The sequence below is a fragment of the Teleopsis dalmanni genome, chromosome 2, assembly GCF_002237135.1.
Source record: "Teleopsis dalmanni isolate 2A chromosome 2, ASM223713v2, whole genome shotgun sequence".
NCBI lineage: Eukaryota > Metazoa > Arthropoda > Insecta > Diptera > Diopsidae > Teleopsis > Teleopsis dalmanni.
The window spans coordinates 41967148-41994253 of record NC_051847.1 but is presented as its reverse complement, the minus strand read 5'-3'; the positions used below and the strand labels follow the sequence as shown (position 1 = coordinate 41994253).

The 27106-nt window shown below is 30.8% G+C and overlaps 2 protein-coding genes across 2 annotated transcripts; both read right to left on the bottom strand.

The window, feature by feature from the left end:
- Positions 1 to 2526: 2526 nt before the first annotated feature.
- On the bottom strand, positions 2527 to 9994 carry LOC119680953 (hormone-sensitive lipase-like). Its single transcript, XM_038093991.1, has 6 exons — positions 9761 to 9994; positions 6111 to 7229; positions 5214 to 6036; positions 4483 to 5154; positions 4289 to 4414; positions 2527 to 2681 (listed from the first exon to the last, which is right to left on the bottom strand). Exons 1-6 carry the CDS (start codon positions 9781 to 9783, stop codon positions 2607 to 2609), a joined length of 2838 nt encoding a protein of 945 aa, XP_037949919.1. The 5' UTR covers positions 9784 to 9994; the 3' UTR covers positions 2527 to 2606.
- A 4213-nt stretch (positions 9995 to 14207) lies between these two features.
- LOC119674380 (small subunit processome component 20 homolog) lies at positions 14208 to 26447 on the bottom strand. Its single transcript, XM_038085515.1, has 5 exons — positions 26072 to 26447; positions 25268 to 25299; positions 17905 to 23317; positions 14927 to 17382; positions 14208 to 14855 (listed from the first exon to the last, which is right to left on the bottom strand). Exons 1-5 carry the CDS (start codon positions 26445 to 26447, stop codon positions 14421 to 14423), a joined length of 8712 nt encoding a protein of 2903 aa, XP_037941443.1. The 3' UTR covers positions 14208 to 14420.
- Positions 26448 to 27106: the final 659 nt, after the last annotated feature.

Here is a 27106-nt window from a genome sequence, read left to right as displayed (position 1 = left end):
AAGGGCCCATTAGACAGCAACGTTCGTTGTCAACGCGCGCTTGCCATTACACAAACAATTTTTTAACAATTTTTAAAACACGCCCCAGATAAAACAACAAATATACTAAAAAATCGCTCTCACGTGAGAATTTTTTCTCCTACTTTTCTCCTACTTTGTGAAATGCGAAATTTGTTTGTGTAATAGTAACATTTGAAATTTTAAAAAATGCGTTGACGAAAATCAAAAAATTTTGATATTTCTTCAACCACGCTCGTGTTTTTGCATATACAGTCGGATTTGGTCGGCATGCAAAATTTAATTTATTTTGAGGAGTAGAAGCGTAAACATCGTTTAAATGCACGCATGATGTCGTTAGCAAGCGATCCTTTGCAAATATGAATGAATTGTATCTTTTATTTTAAATATTTGTATTTTCTACCTAGGTAAAATTTTTTAATTTCCAAAACATGTTATTAAGAAGAATTAAAATATTAATAACCTTGAGCTAAAAAAATATAACCAAACATTAAATTACAATGAGAATTTTGTTTTAAATATTAATTGCATTGTGCACCTACGGAAAATTTGTTATTAAAATATACCAAAAAGAAAATTAAATTATATAAAATATAATATATATAAAAATAAATATATAAATTGAAATCATAAAAATAAATATAAATATATAAATCAAAATTATAAATTAAATGTCATCATTTTTCGTAAGGAAATTACGCATAGCAGCCGCTGTCGACACTTCAGCGATTGCTTTAATACTGATGAGTGCACAAATTTTGCATTGTTTGCTGGAGGCGTGTTTAAAAGATTGTTGGTAAATTTAATGTGTAATGGAGAGAGAAGACTTCGTGTGTTTGTCAACGCGCGTTGATGTCTAAGGGCCACTTAAGATTATAATTAAATTGTTAATAATTGTTAGAATGTATTGAAATTCAAATTGTTATTAATATAAATTTACAATAATTTTTAAAAAATAATAAGGAAAATGTTAATACAATTAATATTAATTTTTATAAGAAAAGTTTTGAAATAAATTTTTAATACTTATTAAATATAAAGAAAATCTTAATATTGATTGCTAACAGTTTTATAACAGCTAACAGATCACAAAAAAATTAATATAAATTTAAAATAATTTTTAGAATAAAAAAATATAAAAAATTATTTTTTAATTTAAAATGCTAAAAAATTTTCAAATATAAAGAAAATTTTAATATATATAATTTTTTGAATATAATAAAAAATTTAATATTATTTGCTAATTATTGTTAAAATATGAAGAAAATTTTAATACAAATTATTAATAATTTTTAGGATATAAATAAATTTAAATATGACTTGTCAACATTTTTCATAGAATTGGAAATGTTTTAAAATAAATTGTTAAATAATTGTTAAGTAAATTTTTAATAATAACAAAGAAAATTTTAATTTTAATTGCTAAATGTTTTTAGATCATAAAAAATTGTCAAAAATTTTTAGAATACAATATTTTAGTTTAATATAAATTGCTATAAATTTTTAATATATAAGAAAAAAACAAAAAAAAAAAAAATAAAAAAAACATTTAAACAAATTGACCAACTACCGGTAGTTTATATAAAAATACATATGTTTTATATTAATTTATTTCTATGAAATAATTTTTGATTTAATATATCGTATTTATAAATGAATATTCAATTGAATAGATGAGATTACAGCACGTATAAAGTCTTAAAACTTATAAAATCATTATTAGTTTTTCAATAATAAACAAACTTTTAGTATAGCTGCCTTGATTTGTAATATATTAAAATTGTTACAAAATCGTTGTTGTAATAATACAAATAGTATGTAAATTTATTGGTTAAAGCTTCGCTTTATGTATTTAACTTAAGTAATCTAATAGATTGTGTAAATACTCATTTTTCCTTTTACCGAATGATTTAAAAACATTTTGATTTAAGAAGTTTTTGTATAATAAATTTAATTTTTTAACATTATTCATTCGAGTGTTAAAAATATTAACGAATATAATTACGTTGACTTTATTGTTATGTGAATCCTTAAATAATAATTGTCGCGTTTTAATAATGATAATACCATATGTTATATATGCATTCGCAGTAGGTGTATTCGTAATTACACTTTTAATACGATTATATTTTTAATACATATAAATTACAATCCTAAGCAGTAAATTCTGTTAAAATTGTGCAGAGTTAACTTAAATTAATTATATAAAATAAATAAATTAAAATTATTTTTAATTATACCTAAATATAAATAAATAAGGATGTAATATGAGTATCTTATAGTTAGGATATATTAACGATAAATAAGGCTTTTAAAAATATAGATACAATTGTAGTAAATATTTGTGCCAGTAAAATAAGTTGTATATTTTATATATACAATTACATAAATATTATTTTTGCAATGGTCAATTAATTCCTTGAATTAGTTAACCAACCAATATGAAATACATTATGTGTATATACTTTAATTTTTTTCTTATTCTTATAAATCAGTGTAAATACTATGTGTGTATATAAACGTTTTATTTATTCGAATATATTAAACTTGTCAATTTATAATTTTGTTGTTGTACTGGTTGATATTCTTCAATCAGGTAGTTTAAGCAGTTCTTTCAAGCAATTGATACAATGTTTAGAACCTTCCATCGCTTCATTGGAGAACTATAATATAATATTATAAAAAATGATTAATCAGTTTTTATTTCTTTATATAACAGATATCAATAGTTTATTAACTAAAAACTCTATTAATATTGAAGAAAGAAATCAGTTCAATATAAGGTTTTTACCTATTATTTTTTTTTAATTAAAATGTTCCTGAACAGTAGTGAAGTACAACAAAATTTTTATTTTCATTTAAAATTTTGACTGTCCGTACAGTTAATATATTTTCTTATACAACAGGGCGATCGCTTTATTTTACCCTTGCTCTTGAGCTTGCCTTAAATTGTTATATATCTCCAATTGTTGGAGAATCGCAAGCGTAATATTAACCCACAAAGTACTGTATTCGAAATCCACGACCGTAGTTGAATTAAATTTAAATACAACTTCTCCACCCTCACTCAATCATTACCCATTCACATCCTAACAAATGTATTCGTCTTGTAATTCCTTTCATGGTATCTGCCGATTACAGACCAAACAACCTAGTCTCTTTTCTCTTAAAAGTTCTGCAACTTTTGTGGTTATTGATCTACATATGAGGCATACCATTAATCCAACACTTCTCTCAACATCAAAGAATGCCTAAATGTAAACCAAGTCTGTGTAGACAGCACTTCATGTATTAAACTCAAAATTGTGGAAGATCTTTACTTTGAAGGAATATTCACCTATTTTGTTAATATCGAGAGCGCCTTTAATAACCCATGCCATGGATCATAAAATCCATTTTTTTAAGAATTTTGAGATAGACGGTTAAATATAGACAAATTTGTTGGAATATTACTCAAAATCAGAGTACTCAATGTCGAAGGGTGGTTCGTTTTGGAGTGCGGCTGTCTTATACCAAGTAGAAATTACTGGCCTTAAGAGATAATAGTCTCTGCTAACACAACTGAAAAACGGGTTCCAAACTAAACAATAGAATCAGGATTGATATGTTTTTTAATAAATTGGATCTGCCTAACCATTATAGTGTTCTTCTGGCAGAGGTTATGAGAATTCATTATACCTGACTTATATGTCTGCTGACACGAATATCGTAATTTTCTCGGACAGCCGAACTGCAATTAATTCACTGTTACGCATTACAGCTACTTCTCTTGTAGTTTGGATTTCTATCTATAAGTTCTGTCGAATTATTAGTAAAGCAGATGGACTTGCTAAAGTAGGCATACTTCTACCTTGATATAGGTATTTGTCTCGTAATGACTAAACTGCCATGTAAACTGAAAATCCTGGATTTATAAGATTTCATGTTACATCGCGTATCACCTGGTCTATATTGGACAAAACGTATATCATACAAAAGCGCTGGAATAGACAATTTTTCATCACTTTAAAATCTTAACAAGGGAACAAAACATCAGTTTTCTTAAAAATCTAAAAGAATCACCTATATAGCAACGATAAAGGTTCTTTTTTTGTTATTAAATAAACATTTTCTTAATATAACCAATCTATAAACTTCTCTTATATTACTTAGTGTGCTTTACTATGCATTTTAATTTCAAAAAACCCAATGAATAAATATATGTCATTGCATCTATTCGAAACTTTTTTAAAGGTAAAATTAAACAATAAAAAGATCATAATTTAAGTACCATTGTAAAATTGAGGAATCCATGCGGCAAGCCTTTAAGAATTTCTAAAGTAACTGGACGATTTAAATTTTTCAGTTTTCGCGCAAACATCACACAATCATCTAAACATGGATCCATGTCCAAAGTCTGTGACAAAAATTTTAATCAACATTTAATACAATTATTTTAAAATTTATATTGATTCATTTACTAACCAAAATCTTAGTTTGTGGCATTTTTGACAGCCATTCATCACTAGCCCAATAAGGTGATAAAAATGGATCCTTTGGCACTCGAAATTGAAACTCCGCGCTTGGACTACGAGCAATTAAGGCATCCATATTACGTAAATCCTTGATACGATGATGACTTGGACTTAAACCACTGCGTATCTCACTCGATTGCGTATAACGATAAAGTGTGGATGAAATACTATTAACGGCATTATTTAAACAGCCTTGTAGCGAATCGAAAGCAATCATTTCTTTGCCAGTTTCAATAATTAAATTATCTTCAGAAGGAGTTTTAGCGAAAGTAGGATTAAGACCATTTACTTTAGCTTTATCATTATTTGAAGATGTTTCATCTTCTTTAGCCTCAATTGTATTAGTATCTATCAAATATTTATCAAGAAACCGATCAATATATTGCTCGGAATCTGAATTTTTTTGCATATTCGCCGATATCTCGATTGGATAATGTTCTATGGGTTGTGAATCGTCTTCAAATGAAACGCAAGAACTGTTATCTTCTTCATCGGACGGCAAATCGGTGTGCTCAACCGTTTGACTATAATATGATGCACTGGCAAAAGTATCACTGCTGTCCTCAGTCTCAACTTCATCAGATAAACCATTGAATGCTGTAGCATTTTTTGGTTCTTTATACTGAAAGTAATTAATTCCATTTATTTAGGCTTAGCAAAAAAAAAAAATTGAAAAATTACTTTAATTTGATCCCATTTAGAATTTTCTGCTAATGATGAACACGGGCTTTTAGCGTTCGAAGCACGTCTACTTGATGCAGCACTTATTGACTTATCCAAATTAAGCGTAAAATGTTGTTCATTTCCTACAGCGTTACGCACCTCTGCTGCTTCTTCCACATGTTTAGCATTTACATTTAACGTTTCTCTAGCAGGCGATGCGTATGCTCGTAAACAACGCATCATGAAACCAAATGGTAGTAATGGGTCCATAAGACATAGTAGACGTGCAGGACTTGGTATAAAACTCACGAGTGTTGGACAATATGCTAAGAATATACCATCTGGTATACGTACACCCATTTCAATACATTTGAGTGCAACTCCAATAGAGAGATTTGCACCGGCAGAGTCACCAGCCAACACTACACGTTCAGCGGTGGTACCGAGATGCTCGGCATTTTTCAACATCCAGCAATACGCATAAAAAACTTCCTCCAATGCACGTGGAAATGGAGCCTCTGGTGCAAGACTATAATCGATCGACAAGATAGGTGCATCAATGGCGACTGCCCAGTCACGTAAATATAATTCGTGTGATTTCGACGATTGCGCAACGAAACCACCTCCATGGCAATGAAATAGTATGCTAGGGCTACGTGGTGGTAATTTTCGCCAACCACGATAACGTCCACCCTCACCTACCATTCCTTCACGACGTGAGTAGCTTAATAAACGTACAGAAACTGGTAAACCTGGTCCTAAATGGGATGAAGGCACTGGTATATCAACAAATTTTGAACTATTTTGATTAACATCAGTCGTTGGAGAATTCGATTGCACTCTGAAAAAAAAATGTATATGTCAATTAATTAAAATGTTATAAAAAATTGAAAAAATTTATCAATTAGAGCTTACCTTGGTAATTGCAATGGCTCAGCTGGAATTTGTATCATGCGATTAACTTTAATGGAACTACCAACAATGCTCGGTATCATATGCATTAATTCTGATTCGGCAAGAAACCAAAAGGATTTACAAAATTCGATTTTTGCATTTTGTGATATATTCACAATACGACGTGCACGCAGTTCTGGATTAAGAAAATACTTGCCACCGGTCCAAATGCTACGTGTGGTCTTTGCTATTGCACCATCGGCATCTTCTGAATAAAATGATTCGGAAAATCCAGCCATGCCAATCGATATAAAGCGTAAAACCCCACGTATCGAATCACCGTATTGGAAACCTAAACAGCGTCCATAAAAACAATACTGATTTATTGTGTCTCCCATTTCGAATAGTTCCTCGGCTGAGTGTTCACCATTCGCAAAAAGATCTGTTGTTTCGTGCGACCATTCGTGCATTATAAGCAAATACTGTAGACAAGTGCATAAGGACGAGAGGAGTTGTGAACAGGACTCTACTTCTTTCATATAAAACTTTTTACGAAAGAATACCGTGGAACGTGCTGTTGACAGATTTTTACAAATCTCTTGACCGTGTACTACGCAAGCATTAGTTACCGAGACGAAACTACGGTAACCATTACCCGGAGTATTCTCATCAAAGTCATATTTATGCGCAAATTCTTCAATTTGTAAAACCAACTTATTGGCTGAACGTATAAAATCTTGCCAAGCAACAAATGCTGCATATAAACGTTGTCCTCGTTCGGTGCTATCATCCTGAAAAAATACTGCCTGCTCCTGACACTGCTCCAATAATTTTTCATACAATGGCAAAAGTGTTGGTTGTGTTACTTGTGAGGATGACGTCAATGTATTATCGTCGAATGAATTGGTTGAAACTTTTCTGTCGTTGTGGGTATCGTTGTCAGCATCATTAGCGGAAGTCATCTTATTATAATTCACAATCGTAGCAAAGCTTCTGTTGGATGAATCCTTGAAGTCACTTAATTTCCTTCTTATTATTGGCTTGTCAATGTTCTGGAATTGTGGGCTTTTATGTTTAAATAGTCGTTGCCATGCACAACTTGACCGTAAACTTTTAACTACATTGGGGTTATTGAAAAACCTGAAAGATAAAAAATTAAATGAAGAGTTATTATATCAACACAAATAAAATAATTATAATTTTTTAATTAATAATTTTAGTTCATTATAATAGTACATAATAATATAATACACAAAAATGTATAAGCCAAAAATTATATACACTACTTCAAATATGGTTCTAATAAAAATACAGTAGTATTTATCCTTCATCCGACGAGGTTATGAAGTGAATACCTCTAACGAGTAAAACAAACTAATCGCTGATTATATATGGAGCTATCTAAGTATCTTTTACTAAGTATCTAAGTATCTTACTAAGTATCTTTTGCTTAGTAAGCATATAGTAATTATTTAAATAAATTTAATTATAATTAAAACTTTGTTTTAATTAATTTTATAACAATAATATAATTTATAATCAATAAATATGCAATTCACTTATTCGAACTTAATATTAACTAGTAACTAGTATTCTATTATAATTTTAATTAGTATAAAATTAAATTAAAAAAGCGATTAGCTTTTTTTGATTAAGAACTAGTCTGCTTATATAAAGGTAGATACATGGGTCACACTCTAAACCATTTCTCAAAAATGGTAACCGTTTCTCATTATATTTGCAACGGTAAAGAGTCAAGTGCGGAAATCGTAGAGGAACACCTGCTTTAAAAAAGTAAAGATAATCTAGTTACAATTAAAAATTGTTGCAAAAAAACTTTAAATTTTAAGATTAATAGATAACTTAACACAAACCAATATTTACTGATAATATAATTAAAGCAATAAACAGTAGACTCTCGCTTTAAGGAATACTCGCTATAGCGAACATTTCATCATATATCCACGATCATATATGGTACATTAGGATGAATGACATCCTCAGGGACCTAAAGATTGATCCCACCAAAAAATACATAAAGGATAGAGCCCTGAAATTATTTGCGAAAACAGACAGACTTACCAACACCGCGTTATCAAATCTCAGAATGGTTACAGGCTCCTCGGGGAGGTATGCAGATCTGAGGTCAATTATTGCTTAGTCTGATGAAGTGATAAATAATAATCCAGTGAATGTGTAAAGAGGGGTTTTAAAAATAAGAAAGAAAGAATTAAAGTGCTCAACTGCACTGGCTCAAATAGAAATAAATAAATTAATTATTAATATTATCCATAAATAACAAAATGTTGTAACGAAAGTCTTTGACATTATATTCTACATTATAGCAAGTATCTACTATAGGTATTTACAAACACAAAACCTAGATACAGTGATCGGTAAGAAATGTCTTCAATTTGATATAAACCATATATGGCACTTCTAGAATTTAATTTACAAATATTAAGCGCCAACTATCTTAAGATACAACATATATCAAAATTTACTAACATTGCTAACAGGCACACAGCCAGAAGAGGGGCTTGAGCTATATGCAAGCCCCTCTGTTGAAAACCTTATTATTGTGCAACTGTGGTCTCGAAGACGAAACTACATCTTTTTTGTGAAGGATTTTTAATACACGTTTATATTTGCACTCACTAATGTTGGGTCTATTGCAATAGCTGTAGATGCATTTATGATATGAAGAAAAAAATCGACGTAAACATCTTGGAGTGAGGGCTCTACAAAACATGTTGCCATTGTGAATTGTGACACACAATTAGTAGTTTGTATTCGACTTTACTGATATTAACTCCATTGCAATAGGTATGGAAATATAGATTTTTATATGATATGAAGAAAGGAAACGACGTAAGCATTTTGGAGTAAGGGCTCTATAAAACATGTTGCCATTGCGGTGTGGCACACAAGTAGTAATTTATATTTGATTTCACTGATGTTGAATCCATTACAATAGATATAGATTTTTATATGATATGAAGAATGGAATCGACATAAGCATCTTGGAGTAAGGGCTCTATAAAACATGTTGCCATTGCGGTGTGGCACACAAATAGATATTGTTTGACAGAAGCTATTTATATTTCTTTAATAGGAACTTCATATGTCCAGAAAACTTGAAGATGGGCAATATTCTACATACTATGGCCGATTGTTTTCTATCGCATTATTCTATTGCAAAGTTGTGGGGTTCATACTGGAGTGGCATAGGGTGCAATACTTTCATCTTCACTGCCTTGCAAACTTCTGATAAACTTAATATATCACCTAATAAGTATGTAAGGTATACGAAAATCGCAACAATCTTTAATATATGAAGGCATGCATTTAACATAACATAACAAAAAACTTTAATTAGTCAAACGCTTGAGTAATGATTTGAACTTTAATAAAAAAAAACGCTAATTATATGGAAGTAAAATTAATATTTTCTTTTTTATAAAATTTTTTAAACAAATTAGATTTTAATTGGTAAGTGGTTGGTAGTAATAACCGGTGTTAATAATGATATATATATATATTTTTTATATATATGTATTTTAAGGAAATAAATTTTTTCGCTTCAGTAAATCTCGTAAAAAATTTTATAGTTTTGTAGTCTAGTGTAAATGAAAAAAATTTCTCTTTGTTGTGATGCGAACGGCACTCACCTGGTTTTCCAGATGCATTTCATTAAACATAAAATTTTCACTTAAAATTTTGTTGCATATGCATATAAACTATCAAACAATATCTAAAAAACTTTCACTTTTTATTGTAATTTATTTAAATTTAGTTGAAAAAAATTATTAGTTGCCAATGAACATAACTACATTTTCCGACACTGAACTACTAAACATAATTTATTTCCTTTATTTGAACATCATTTTCATTGTTATTTTTTTGCTATTTTCCCTGTAATCAACAACAATAACAACAATTGTAAACTATTTAATTGCTTTAAATTATCAAAGAATTGTGATTAATCTTAGATTGCACACTAATTCAATCTATTTTTAATATATTTTTTTTAAATTTTTTTATTAATTTGCCCAACAACAATTACAGGAACACAACACTTCGCCTCTGCTGTTCTATACAAAATGAGACGAACATTTCACAAGCACGCAAAAGAAACTCAACTGACAACTATTAATCACAAAACCAAAAAAAAAAACAAAAAACTATTTATGCTCTCATTTGAAAATAATAAAAATTCTTTAAAATGATTTCAGGATATTATTTCGCAGAATTTTAATAATTTTTATTTATTTTATTTAAATATATTTTCAAGTTTATTCATACTTATTATTAAGAATTTTGTTGCACAACAAATTTTAATTTACTGGGAAAAACGTTTAAGAGATTTTTGTATACTCTGCAGCTGCTGAATTATTCTCAGTGACATCACCTCTTTGCTGCAATGCATTTTTTTGACATTTCATGTAAACAATAACAAATAAATACAGCGGCTAATAAATGCTTGAGTAAACATTTTTTTTGGTTTTTTATTTTATATTTTTACCATTACGTTTATTTTAATTTACATATATTATAAATAAAGGAAATTAATGTCTATTTAATGTAATGACTATATATAAATATAATTAAAAAACATTTAATTTTTTTAAAATATATAAAAAATATACATATTTAAACAGTTAACATATTTTTTAATATATTTTTATCATTACATTTATATTAATTTACATATATAATAAATAAAGAAAGTTAATGACTGTTTAATGTAATGACTATATATAACTATAATTAAAAAATATGTCATTTTTTTTATTAAAAAAAAAATATACATATTTAAACAATATATATATATTAATATTACATTAATAATATTACTAATATTAATTCTAATATAAGAACTAATATTTCAATATTAGTTGCTAAGATTTTTTCCACATTTATAAAATATGATTTTAAATTTGTTTAAAAAAGTGTTATTCAAAATTATTAAAACTAAATAATAAATATTAAGGCTTTTATGAATTTCAATAAAAAAATTTTGCTTAAATCTTTTTGTTTTTGATTTTCACAAAATCACAAAAAAAAAGTATTATTTAAAACTAATAATTAAATATAAAGGCTTCTGTGAGTCTCAACAAAAAACTTATAAGTGAATCTTTTTTAATTTAATTATTCGTAAATAATTTTATGAGACTGCAAGTGCCAAGGGTTGAGCTCGTGACCTACCAGATTTAAAGCTCAGAGTCAGTGCTAATTATCCAACTGACTCAGAGCTCTCAAAATACCTCTTTATTAAATCAATAGTTACTATTAAGAAACATGGTTTTTTTTCGTCATAACTGACTAAAAATTATATTAAATTTAATTTAATTTTCAATTCGTTAAATAAACGACTTAAAACCCGCTAAAAATAAATTATATATAATAACAAATAGTCCAATTTTGCTAAACAAGCCAGAGAAATGCCTAATAATTCGACATTGTCAAACAGACAATGGACGATTGTCAAAAGTATCTTTTTAATTTACCAAGTTAAATGATTGCTGAAAAGCATCATTTTTTGGACATATAAACGTGTGTCCAAAATACCAATTCCGTAAATTTATCTGAGAAAATAGAAAAAGGAAAAATGTGACAGGTTATTTTTAAAGATTAAGAACATCCGAAACTGTGCTAATTACTTTAAATTAAACATAAAAAGTGAAATTAAAGGTAAACTAAATATGCCACATGTAGTTTTCAAGGATTAAGAAAATGCAAACCTGGAAAGAATTAGAGACAGTAGAAGAATGAGTGCATCCGATAAACTATTGGATTAATGTGGTTGGTAACACCTAGCTTATTTACGTGCTCCACTTGGTACGCTACATATGATCTACACTGAAACAATGCGACAATCCACCTCTTTTTTTTTAAACCTTTTTTTATATTTAAAGTATGACAGCATCGTTTTCAGCATATATTCGTTACTTGATTTCTTCTTAGCAGAGCTAAAGAATTTTTAGGATGCCTATTTATTTAATAGAACACTCTAATCTTAAACACTGTAATCTTGTTGCATTTCTTGATGATGTCAATAGAAAGACTTCTAGTATATCAGAGTTTCTGAGATACCATTTTTAATATCGTTCCGACGGTAAATGAATGAGATTTCATTTCGAAATTCGTGGCAGTTCCGTGCGATGGCCGGATATACTTTTAAGAGCTGATCGTCCTTTCTAACAACTGCTTCCAATTATTCCAGAAACAGATCGACGGGAATTTTTACCTCATGTTTTATATTAAACATTTATTTATATAGATGTGGTTTATAAACTCTTTGAAGGGAATTTTTACCTCATGTTTTATATTAAACATTTATTTATATAGCTGCAGTTTATACGTTTTTTTTTTCTAATTGTAGTGAAGCAAATGTTTTTGTTATTTCAGAAAAACTACAAAAAAATAAAACTCCAAACATTGAACAATGGAATTCAAGTGTGGCATTGACTTAGAATGTTAACACGCAGGTCTTTGAAATTTGGCAGGGCTCAATACCTAGCACCTGCACTCCAAAAATGATATACGAAAAATTTTACCGACGAATATTTCTGAAGACTACTCTAGCGACAAATAATTGGCAATATGCAAAACAGATCTATGTTCGGTCAAAAAATTCCAATGGATTAAAAATAGTTTTATGTAAAAATATTTTGTTTTATTTTGTTATTTTTAGTTTATAAAGACTATAAAATAAATCATTTGTGAATATAATTATTTCAATTGCTTTAATAGAATTTATATATTTATTATTTATTTTATATTTTTTTCAATTTATAAATTTATATTTGTTTATATATTTATATTTTTCATGCAATTTAATTGTACTAAAAAATATTTTTATTTTCAATTTAACTATATAAATATATTTTATTTTTATGCATTTATAAAAATTTTATATCTGTTTTAATATTCAATTTAAATTTAATAAAATATTTTTTTGCTTCAATTTAAATCAATAAAAAAATTTTTTTTCAGTTTAAATTTAAATAAAATTTTAATAAAATATTAACATTTTTTTTTATTTTTATGCATTTATAAAAATTTTATATCTTATCTAATTTTAAAAACATATAAATCACTACATAGTAGTACAACTAAGTTTTTTTTTGACAACGAAATATTTTTAAACTTAAAATTAAGAAACTAATGGTAATAATTTTTAAACTAAATCGTTAAAATTATTAAACTGTATTAAGTTTAATATATGTAGACATGTTTATATATGCAATATAAATATACATACAAAAAATTCTTAAGTTCCGGCAGACGGCGAAAATGCTGTAGCTGTAAGCTTTATATATATAATATAATTGTTATAAATTTCTGTGTAATAAAACATATATAAAATGAAGTAAAATAAAGCTGAAATACTACTATTACTACTATCCTTAAGTTAAATCTGTTAAGATTATAAATTATATATATACATTTTTTATTTTTACATATATATATTTATATAAATACCTATTTAAAAAAATATAAAAATATTTATAAATACCTATTATATTATATAAATAAAATTATTATATTATTATAATATATAGATATTATATAAATTTGTTTTTTGCGGGGTTTTAGTTCGGTCTTATTATTTTAAATAATATATAAAAAAATATGTAAATAAAATTAGTGTTTTTATTTACATATTTTTGATTATGACAATCCAAGATCGATTTTAGTATTTACAAAAATTTACATATATATATATATATAATAGGGTTTTAAGTCGGTTTTGTTTTAGGTATATTATTATAAATTAAATATTAAAAAATATGTAAAAAAAATTAGTGTCTTTTTTACATATTTTTGATTATGACAATTCAAAATCGATATCAGTATTTACAAATATATATATACCACATATTATATACTATTTATTATATACAATTAATTATATACTATATATTTTATACTACTTACTATAAATTATACTAATTACTCTATTTTACGCTACTCACTATTTTTCATACTATTTTATACTAAAAATTATATATTAAAAATTATAGATAGATTGGAGTGGCGGCTTTATGCACCAAGGATATAATATATTAATCTTATTCCTAGCATACTACCCAAATGTTTAAATCAAAGATGTTTTTATGCTTTTAAGTAAAAGATTTACATTTTGGCAATGCAAGGTTTTTACAATACTAAATCTTAATGCTCTTAATATTTACTTTATAATAATCATGCATTTAAATTAATCTCTCCATTTGGTAGAACAAAGCATCTTCAGTTTAAGCACTCTTAATCCTCTTAATATGTACTTAATTATAATCATGCATTTAAGTTAATCACTTCACTTTGCTAGAATAAATCATCTTCGGCTTTACGTTTTCGTTTCTTCAGTTTCTGTTTAACGTCTTCCACTTTACCGCGCATCAGTTCTGTTTTTCGTTTTTTAGCGGCCTTCTTACGTTCCTGTATGCCGACCTTACGTTTTGCGGCACGTACTGGATCGTGTATCTTCTCTTGAGCTATAACCTTCTTACGTTCAGCTCGGCGCATCATAAGTTCAGTTTGTACATTTGTACGCAACTTATCATAGAGATCAGAGCCAATACGCTTACGTAGTCGACTGCCAACATGCAAAGCTAATTGCCTCAGCTTCAGATCTACACTGTCGTCATCCTCTGACATTTCACGCACAAGTGTAGGCAAAAGTGTGGGCAGCAAAATCTCTATGGTCTCAACGCTCAGCAACGTGATAAATCCTTCGATAAGAGTGAATAGTGCTGTACGCTGTTAATGTAATAAAAGGAGGCATTAAAATAAAAAATAGTTAATAGAAAATTATAGTTTATAATACTCACGATTTGTGTGGAGTGCGGTGCTCTAGCGACTTCCTTATTAATCAGAAAACGTATCCTACGTGCAAACCAATGTAAATTTATTTTGATCTCAACATTCGCCAGCGATACATTTCGCAACATATTGCCTATGTAGAGAAATATCTTCACTATCTCATCTATCATCTCCTGCGCAGTATCCCCAGGTGTAATTTGCGCACAAAGATCCAGAGTCAAAGACTTTATATCCAATTCGGGATTTATGTAAATGTAATTGAGCTTCGCTGACTGTGGGTTTATGCTTTCCAAAGTTTTTTCTTTATTAATAATTTGCGCAACTAAATCGAAATCATAGTTTCCCAGTACATGCGTGAGTATTTTGGCTGCATTGCAGCGCACGAGGGAGTGTTCATGTGCAAGTAGACGTTGTGACTCATAGGCGAGTTCATCGACGATATTTACTAGTTCTTCATTGGAGAAACATGTTTGACCGCAGTAATCGAATATCTTCAGCAGACAATATTGCATTTGTATAACTTCATGATCGATTGCTCGCTGCTTTTCCTCAACTGTCTCAGCAAGTGCTTCTTCATTACCAATTAAATGATCCATCTTCTCATATAACTCACGACGTCGTCCTTTATTTTTATGGTTTTGTATCACATCTTCCGCATGCACATCAACACCTAAGACAGCGGGGGCACGTACAAATCTACCCGGCGCATTTGGATTGTTTAGGGTGATACGTGCTTGTATTGAGGACAATATTGTCTTTAGACGCGGGGAAAAGGATTGCTTTTCGACATTGACGAAACGTGAACATAAACAAGCGCCCATTTCCCTTGTCGTGGCTTTATCATTAGATTCCATTAATAATAAAATAATATCAAATAGCAATTGACGATTGACTTTATCCAAACGGTTTATTAATAATTCAATGCATTCTGCGACTGCTCTACGACAATCAGGTTCATCATCGTTGACCAAACGTAAACCCAACGTTAGAAACAAAAACTCGGCACGTTTTGCAAGAATCTTATGTGGAAATTTTTGTATGACAGTGTGAAAGAACTTAATCACTGATTGCCGTCCAGTTGGCAGGGAATAACACAGTTGTGCCGACATGAATTTTATAACCTGATCCACACGGTGTTTAAGCTTATATTCCATAAGGTAGATGAAAAGTATTGCGCGCGTTTCATTACGCACGAAATCCGATTGAGAAACAATGGATAGATCGCCGATCTTTTTCATCAATTCATGTAAAGCCCTTGAGTCCACCTTACGCGTAACCAAGGCTTTAAGCAGTGGTAAGCACATAGCTTGGTTTTCACCTTCATACAAATCTTGCTCGATATAAAGCACCAGCTGCGTGATTTGCTCTTCAGTCAACTCATATTCAGTATATTTCCGCAAAAGTGCGACGATTGCTTTAAAGGATGACTTTACCAGTTGAAAGTTATCTTCTTGTTTAGTGGCACCGAAAGTGGAAAAATTCTTTAGTATTTCGAACATGCGTGACACAATATCTGTTATGTATTCCTGTAATGCAGGCAGTTCATATTCCTCATTCCAAATCGAAGCAAAACATTTCAGCGCAAATGTTGTGCAGCGTATATGTGTGCTTTTCAAGGAATCTCTAAGGAGTGGTAGTAAAGGATGCAAAAATGGCTGATAATTCACCGACATAAGCTTCTTACGTTTCAGGACAATGTACAACATTTCCAAACCGAATTCAATCAATATGTGCGCATTTGCTTGTGCATTCGATTTAACAATTTTATTAACAGCGCCAGATCTTGTGCGTGGCGCTGGTTGTATGATATAGCAATCAGGGCGCGCTCGTCGCATTTTCTCCTTCTCTTGATCACTAAGCACTCGTTTCTGTGTGCCCGGCAATAAGTCGGTTATGCTTTCCGATATTGTACCATAAACAAAATAAAGTAAACTCTGGCATGTTATGTGCGCATTTTCCACCAAACCAGCAACAATTTTGGCAAAACAATCTTGTATTTTCATAGTTACTTTTCTGGACTGTGAACGTGTCAGATGATCCCGAAAAGGTAAGAGTAAATCGAGTAAACATGTTTCCTGTATGTTACGCGCTACTATATGCAAGATTAGATAGCTTTTGGCACTTGGCTTTGCTTCTGGCGTGTGTGCGGTGATCTTATCAATACTCTTTTCCACAGCCGCCTCTCCAAAAATATCATTCATAGCCACTTCTAAAACATTGCCTAGACAGCGATCTATATCACCCGCTTGTAATATCTCACGTAACTCATCGAGTACACCATGCACAGTGACAGAAAGCACATGTATTTGGAAACCACGGGTCAGTAGTGTTTGCAAATGATCCATAAGCAATGCTAGGTAACTAGAACCCAAGGACTTCATTATTTTTTTCAGATTGTCAAGTGTGAACCGCCGCACCGACTTCAAAGGTGAACGTAGAAACGTGCAGACTTTCATAAAAATACCTGTTGGATAAGTATAAGTATAAGTATAAGTATAAAAATAATGGTATTTTCATGTATTCGATGTATAGTGTATATTATAGTATAAGTATAAGTATAAGTATAAGTATAAGTATAAGTATAAGTATAAGTATAAGTATAAGTATAAGTATAAAAATAATGGCATTTTCGATTGGTAAATCTGGATTCCAATCGAACATTTTTAGAGTAATCCAAAATTATTCTAGTCATATTATATTTATCACAAATACATATATTTAATTAAATCATAGTTTGTCTGTCAAATCATATAAAACTGCTGTTAATTTCAAGTTAGTATTGCTACTCTGGCAAAATATCTAGAGTGTTATAAATGAATCTCGAGTGTTATACATTTTGCTCCAGATTTCCACTAAAACTGCATTAAAAGAGCATCTCGATTAAAAAAATTACCCCAAATTTACCAATCGCAAACGGCAAAGTATAAGTATATAATATTAGTATTATAATAAACATATGTAAGTTTTTAATGGTATATAACCTTACCTGGTAAACTAGCATCTAATAGGTCCTTAGGTAGTTTCTGTAGCAGCTTCACCATAGCTAAAGCTATAGGCACACGTAAAATTTCTTCTTCCTCACGTTCAATGCTCAACCGCTTGCGATTCACTTTATGTTTCGTATCGTAGCTACTCTTCTCGGTAATGGAACGATTAAGCGTGGGTATGAGTATAGTAGTTATGGTGGATATCACACGTTTGGCAGCACCAACGGACAACACTAAATGTTGCTGCAGTAAAGACTTTTGTGTCACATTAACCGTATTTGTTGTCTCATTTTCTGTTTCAACATCTGACTCGCTATCAGCTTCCAAGTCAGCATCAAAATTTGTGGTATCATCTGCTTGTGCTTTGTTGTCTTCATCAACTTCTTCATCTTTGTTATTGGAGACATTTTCTGACAGTGACGTTTCTGTTGTTTTCGCAACTGTAGTGTCTATTTTCTTTACCTTTGATTCTGCAACTCCGTACTCAGTTAATTCCTGCTTTAATTGTGTTAATGCTAACTGATCAGTTTCGGCTTTCGTCAAATCAAAGTGGAAGGCATCTAGTATGCGCACAACAATACGCACACTCTGCTTTTGTTGTTCCAAGGATGTACGCATTTTAGAGAGGTAGTAACGCAATACGTTATAGTATTGTGTCCAAGGCAAGAGCTGACAAGCCACTCCAACAGCCTCTATAGCGGCATCAACAACTGAATTCATGCCAGCATATTTTTCTTGTAGCAAATACCTTGAAGTCAATGGTAGCACAAACTGTGTTAGAGTTTGTGCATTGGGTGGTTTGATGAATGTCTCTGCAGCTTGTGCAAACTTCAGTAGTGCACGTCCATGCATTTTTATCTGCAAATGTGTGATATTTTCAAAGAAATCTGCATCGGCGTCTTGTTTATTCACAAGTGGTTCCAGATCTACGAGGACTTCGTGTGCGAAAGCAGATGTGCGCACCATTTCGCCAAGCAGTCTTATACCTTCGTTACGTGCATTATCATTGTGGTCACGTATGAGACGCCGCAATAAATTTAATAAAACATCATTCATCAAATATCTGAGTTGCACTTTATCTGCGGCATATATTTGTAAAAGCTTGGGCACGAGTAGTTTTAGCTGCTCGCTGGCATTATCTCTCAAACCCATGTCTTTGTCATATTTGATGAAGTAAAAACAATTGTATATCACCAACACACCAAGATCCATATCAACTGTGGCAGCATTTACCTGTTGTGTGATTTCTTTGAAGGCTTCCAAACGCATTTCATAGTCAGGTTGTTCCACCCAACGTTTATCCCAAGCATTCAGCATATGCATAATACGTGCAATCTTCTTCAGGCGTTCACATAGTGCAACTTCTATAGAATTGGAATCATCTGTTTGCTTACAACGTACCTTAGCTATGTCAGCTACCAGTTGGCAGAGCATTTTACGTCCTGTCACTTCCTGCACTTGCTCAAATAGTGGTGCTATCTTCAATAGGTACAATTCAGGACTTGACAAGCGCTTTATAAGATTTGATAGCGTGTTAATCACTTGTGTAATGACTTGCTCTTCACCGGCAACTGTTTGTGTACGGGCAATGAGTATGGGCAGCAACAACTGTAGTAGGCTATCGCATGTTTCCGCATCTTCAACATGCGTAGTCAGCAAAGAGAGTATATTCAGCTCACGTTTGTCTAGATTCTGTTTACCTGTACGTTTGGCAGCTAAGTTCATGCGCAAGCGTTTTAATATTTGTGGTATGAATGGTTTAAGCAACTCAAGTGTGTTGTATGTTGTTGTGGGTGTTAGTTTGTAAGCTTCGTAGGCAACCAACAAACGCTCGATTAACTCTAAAATTGGCTTTCGTACAGCAGCTTTCGTTTTCTCATTCAGCAACAGCTCCATGATATAGTGAAAAATGACTTGCTGACTGCTCGCATGCGGCTGGTTCAGATAAATAAAAAGTTTCGGTTGTTCTCCCCACTGCAAGAGCAATTTGAGTAAATTGGTGGGTGAATGTATGCCATCCAGAGGTAATTTTTCGATTGTTGGCCAAACGAAGACTTCAGTTAAGCACTTCATATCTGCTAGCTGCCACTCAAATTCTGTAATATGCGCAAAGAAATTGACTAAACCCTGTAAAGCATTATTTTTCACATTTTTATAGACAACAGGCATCTTGGCATGCAGCTGACTGGTGTCTGTTTGGAGCACAGCATTACAAACGCTGCCCACAAATGTGAGCAATTTGATCATGTACATATGGAACTCTCGTTGCACCAAGCCACCAAACTCTTTACGTATGAGCTCCAGTAGATTAACTATATTTTGCAGCTTCTTTGCTGAACAGACAGCGCTAAGTTGAAAATCAGCTGCTACTAGCGCAGGCACCTCATTCAAGTTAACGGCATCATTTGTGTACTTGTCATATTTTCCAAATGCCATTTGTAGAAACCAAAGCATTTCATCCGTTGTACATTGACCCAAAAAGCGTAGGATTAAAGCTTTACGCGCTTGTGGACTGACATTGCGTTGTGCACCTTTAGTGATCATTTTGCCATAGAGCAAACGTAGCAGTATTAACATAAGTGGCTGACGTTGCTCTTCCACTACTGTGTCCAATTTAAAATTGATGAGTTCTTCTTTGAATTTGTTGTCATCAATGATGCCGTATAATTGTTCTTTGTAATTAAGCAAGGCTTTTACTTTGTAAGCGAGTACACAATCCAACGCCACTTTTTGTAATTGCGCATTGGGACAAGCAAGTAAATCCATATAAAAACTATATAGTTTTGGCTCGCGATAAAGTGCTTTAGGATTTGGTTGATTTACGAATATACCAAGTTTACTCTTTAAAGTCTCTAGTATGAATTTAGCTTTCGTATTTTGTTTCTGCTTCACACGACGTTTCGGCTTTGGTGTGCTGTTGCCGCTGCTCTGCTGCATATCATCATCGTCTGCTTCATCATCGTCCGCATCCTCCATTTCTAATGCTATTTGTGTTTCACTTGTAGCTAATAAGTTCCAATTGAACTCGTATTTTTCCAAATGTTTGCGATATTCTTCACTGACAAAATTAAGAAACAACGTAACCAAGTCACGATTCTTAATTTCCACAAGCTGACCAAATTGTGGCAGACGTGTCCATAGCAGATTACGATAATTAAATAATTCTTGCTGCGTAAGTGGCACGGAAACATGCGGTGTTAACAAATCATTCAAAGCCACACTCTGCCATTGTATCGCAACACTTTCTGCTGGTAGCACTGCCTGCTCTACCTCTTCATAGTGTATGGCTGCCGCTGTGCTCTCCAGTTTTTCCTTGAAGATCAACCAGAAATCTTGCGCAGGCAAAACTTTGGCATACTCTTCAACCAGTTTCAAAACTGGCAACCAAATGGGTTTGAAGTTTATGTACAATAAACCCAGCAAGTAACGTAATGTATCCATTCTGTAATTATTGTCGGTCATGGACTTAAAGTACTCACCGGCCGTCTCCAACTTTTGCAGCAACAACAATTGTTCGCGATAGTTATAGACATTTGGTTCAATGCATTCAGCATCGTAGAAGATTTTATAAGGATTTGGACTTTTTCCCGCTGTACTCTTGTGCAGCGTGTGCAGACAATGTGCCGCAGTTAAACGTATATTGCGATTATGTTGACCTAAAAGCATTGATAGCTGCGCAGGTAGCTCTTTATTTGTTTTGATTGTGGTACTATATTTAAATAACAGCAGATCCAGCATGCCTAAGACATGTGGATTGCACACATGTGCCAACAAACAGTTTAGTATGCCTTCCAATTGCTGTTTCTTGAGGTTGACATCAATATGTATACTTGTCTCAACTAGCACAGCTAGGAGTAGTAGATACTTTTGCGACTCTACTGAAGCGTTAATTTTTTTTACACACTCCTCCACAGCGTCTACAAAGCTAGCTGTTAAAGAGTCCACATCCAAAGCATTCAAATGTGGCACCAATATCAGTAACAGCAAGTATTCCTCCAAGTGCTCAGCGCTCTTACTCAACTCTTGTAGTCTGCTGACAATTTTTTTCAGTGTAGACTGGCTTTTTACTTGTAATGCATAACGTTTCCATTGTTGTAGACCACTGGCATTTAATGCTAAAGGTTGCTTTTGCAAAACGACTCTACTTAACAGTTCAAATGACTCCAAATCGAGTTGCTGTTCAAAATGACTCACCACTGCAGGCAATATTAACAGCTCAAATTGTGCATGATTGACTACAGCGAGCACAAATGTACTGTAAATTTCACGTTGTTCCAGCGTCAACAATTTCTTAATCAAACGGCTCGTGTCCAGCTGCGTCAATTGATTCGAGTCTGACAACAAAATTTTAGCCACTAGCGTTACCAACAATTCCAAGGCTTCTCTAGACTTCTCTGGCTTAGCTTGTTTACAGATATCATATAATTTTAGTACTGTCGGCACTACCACATCCATTTCCGCCAAGTAGCGTCCATTTTTATACTCAGCGCCTAAAATAAATATCGGCAATAAATACTCCAATTTGTTACAGTTCTGTCGGCATTTTGCCACTTCGCATAATTTTTGCCAAAACAAATTTACGCTACCAACATTTACAAATATCAACAGTTCCTGCATGGCATAACGCACAATCTCAAATAGTAACTGCGCCTTCACCTTATCTTTACGTTGCTCATCCACCAAACATTCAAATAGGAACTGCAGCAAATTACCAGCGACCGAGTGCAACTGCCCCTTAACGCCACGCAGTATTTCAAAAATTAAACGTCCACATCCGCGTACACTATCTACTTGCTCACGCCTCACCGTCTCCAACACAAAATCCAGAAACTTGCGATAATCCCTAAGGTCACGCGCGACATAAGCGAAGCATTCAACTGCAAAGTTTGTGACGTGCTCCTCGTAACATTGCTCGTCTAGCAGTGGTAGTATAGCATTGAATACAACTCCTATATTTTTTTTGAGGTATGGTTTCAAAGTTTTAAACAAATGCGCCAAGCATATAAGCGTCCATTCCAATTGGTCACCATCCTGTGTATTAAATAAACAGATCAAACGATCCAAGATGCGTTGAAAGTAGACATAAAAATCTTCACGCAAATCACGTCCCAACACATACAATAATTCCAGTGTCGGCTGTAATGAGAGCACTGTAGCTGTGGACAAATGTTCGAGTAGTGCGTCGACCACGAAATCCCTCTCATGCAAGAGTTGTGCTAAGGTGACGATTTTAGTGAACTTTCGACTTAACGCACTAAACTCATTGGTCAAATTTATTATTGTCCATTTTTTTAACGTTTGATAGAAATAAGTTTCATCATCTTCCGGCAGTCGCTCATTTTCGTGCTCAATGTGGTACAAAGCGAGTTGGCGCAAGTCGATTTCATTTATGCGCTCACCGAAAGATTTAAACTAAAAAGTATAAAAATGTATTAACAAAAATATGTACAAAAGTAAATTACACATGAAACTATATATATAAAATATAATTAAAATAAAATAATTAAAAATGTTTCAAGTTCAACTATAAAAGCCGCATTTCTTCAAAATTAATTCCACACTTAATAGCATTTATTTTTATATTTCACATATAGCTTAGTAAAAATATATTAATTTTGAACTATTAAAATCAACTCTATATATGAATTATTAGATAAAATTAATTATTTTATTTTTGGTTAAAATATTGTAGCCTCAATATTTTTAATTGTTTTTCACTGTTTAACTCACACGAAAAGTATTAGAATTTTTGCTTTTATGTGTAGTTTCACTCATTTTTTATGTTTTTCATTCGTATTCATTAAGTAAATTCAATTTATAAACAAATTATTTATTATATTATTGAGCACAACTTCTGAAGGCGCTACACGTGCATTTGCCACATTTTAAACCTGACAATTGCAAAAATGTAAACAAACCAATCTGCTCGAAAGAAGTATGTTCAGTACGCGACATTCGCAAATAAAAACATGCCGCGAATTGTAATACTCGCTGAATTTAATGTTTTATATATTTATTTTTAGACATATGATATTTGATTGTTAGCTAAAATGTTAAATATTAGATTTTATATCTATATATGTGTTAATTATATATAATAGAAAAATGACTGCATACCGTATTATTGTGAATAGCTGTAATTCAAAATAACAATTGTATTATTCAGCAATTAAGCTGCTCATCCACTTTATATTAGCTGTGTTCGACTACGTAATGGAGTAAAAAACTAAATAAAACATATAATTGAATTTGTTTATATTTCTGTTCTAGTACGCATAATACCATTTTTCTACTGGTCTCATTCAGATAATTTTGCTCTTTATGCACGCTAAAAAGGATAATTCGCCATACAAAAATCTTTCATGTATATGAGCTCATAAAGAAAACGAATTCAACCCTTAAAAATAAATTTCCCACAATGGAAATTACAAAAATTTGATATATGTGCCACATGTTTTATATAAAATATAAACAAACCAAACTATAAACAGAGGTACTAAGGAAGTAAGTATTATATAAATTCTTTATTTTTTTTTAATTAAATATGTATTTTAAAATCTAAAATTTTACAAGTAAAATTGAAGTAAATTTTGATAATAAAATTCAATTAAATTTTATAAGTAATATGCGGAAAAATTAATAAGAAAAATTAAAGTAAATTTTATATCTAAAATTCAAGAAATTAAGTAACAAAATTTTAATACATTTAATACGTAAAAGAGCACACTGAAATTTTAATTTCAGTTTAATTTTAAGAGCTTCAGAAATTTAATTATAATATTTACTTGTGGTGTTTAAATATTATATATATTAATTCATAATTTACATAAAATAATACTATATAAAAATGTACACAAAAATAAATTTTTTCATTATCAAATTTAATATAATATCTTATTTACCGCCAATATAAAAGAAAATGTATAAAACATATATAAACAAAATAGTTTATTTCATTATTTTTTATTTTACTTAAAAATGTTTTTATAGTTTATGTTTAAATGATCCTCATATAAAGAATTTGATGTTTTTACTCTCATATTTAATTTTACTATTTGTTTTATATGAAAAAATAGAAGTTTGCTTTTATATGATATGATATGATATGATTTTAATTAGAATTTAAATAAAAAGCTTAAAAAATTTTATTTTAAAGAAATAAAATTTATACGCTGTTTTTAAATAATATAATAGAGCAATTTAGAGCAATTAGAATATCGTAAAAATTTGATATATACGGTATACGATGCATAATTACATATATGTATAATTAAATTATTTATATACAATATATAGATGATTTCATACTCAGTTACATACTATAGATATTTATTATATTGTAAGGAAATTTAGAAAACTTACTTGAAAGACTCTCAAAGGTGGTGCATGGTATTAAGTCTTGTTTTCTACTCGATTATATCTAAAAATATAATATCACAAAAAAATATATAAAAATCGCATTTTATATTTTTATATATGTAAAAATTCCAATATTAACGCTTTTTGTAAGCATGTCGCAAAAGAACAAATAAAATAAGTATTATTTGCAATGGCAACTCTGGACAAAATGGAAATTTTTACATGATTGTTAATAAAATATAAATCTTCATATGATAAAATAATAAATAGAAAAAGTAACGTATTTGTTATGAACAATAACGACACGAAATACGAATAATTAAGGAATTCATTCGTTGACAGTTAACTGGAAATTTCGTAAGTACTTCCAAAATTCGTTCACAATAGACCAATTTTTAGTCTTGGCAACCATGCGATTTGAGCTGCTTTTTAGTTAAACGTTGCAAAAACGTTAGCAGAGTTGTTTTTTTCTAAGTTATTTTTGAAATAAGCGGTTGCTCTTTTGTAATATGATTATAAAAGAAAAGGCCTATTATTATATATACTCACTTGTATTTTTATACCAATGTTTAGAAGTTTCTGATTTTGATGATTTGTCAAACTTTTTTTTTTCATCTGCCGGCAATGAGTTGAATACTTCCGCATAGCTTTTATTGGGGCAATTACTTGGGGCCGGAGCGCATATCACTTTTGGAGTTTCTTTAGCAACTTCGTTAATACTCTTTTTAGGTAGTTTGATTTCATTTTTAGGAGGATTTTTAACTTTTGTAGTCATTAAAAAATCAAAGGAAGTTTTTATCGCAGTACTTGGATAAAACTGATATTTGCTTTTTGGCGGATCTTGTGTTCCAGAATATGAAGACGTGTTTTTGGATTGATTATTACTCGGCGGTGGTTCAATTTTAGTTTTATTTGCTTTAACACACTCAGCCACCGTAAGTCCGATTGCTTTGTTTGGTCCGTTTATATCCTTACTATGAACGTCATCCATACGTTGGATAACATTTGTAGTATCATGTTTTTTTCTTAGAGCGGCAAGAGTATCAATGGACATTTGTGTTTTTGGAGTTGCATTCTTATCTACTTGAATGGCTGCAGACTTACTAGCTTGACTCATTGTTTTTTTCTTTACAATGGGACCAGCGAGTGCTTGAAAAGCATTCCAAAATTTTAAATGTGCCATTGCCAAAACCTATTACTTTTGCATTTAAATATATATAATCTTTTATTTTAACTGCAAATTTAGAAAAAAGTTCCGAAAAATTTAAATGGAGTAAAGTTTGAATTTTTTTTACAATGAAGAATGAAAAAATTATTTATACATAAGATTTTTTAAAATTTTTCTAAAATAAATTGTTTACTAAGATTTAAATAAAATACAAAAACACAACAGTGGTATTTAGACGTAGCTCATTAACTCGGTATTCGGTGAAGTAATATTTGGTCTGTTCCCTTGAGGTGTTGTGAAATTCAATTTTCTTTTTCTGTTCCCATACTTAAAATCAAGCAAGAAAATTCGTAAGAGCGAGTTGTCATTTCGTACTATACAAAATTTACTCGAAATACACTAAAAAATTTTCCTCGAGTAAAAAACAGCTAAATTGTGTTATCAATATGAACATGGTTATTAAATAATATTTTTATTGTAATGGAGCAAAATTTATGTACTAAATAATATTTATAAATAATATTCAATTGTTTCGAAAACTAAAGATTGCTTGAACTTAATTGTGCCATAAAGTTGAACGTGTAACAGTCCTTTTAATTTTATGTACAATACAAGTGATATTGTACTGTACAGTCCTACAGAATTTTACAGAAATACAGAAATGTATTTTACAG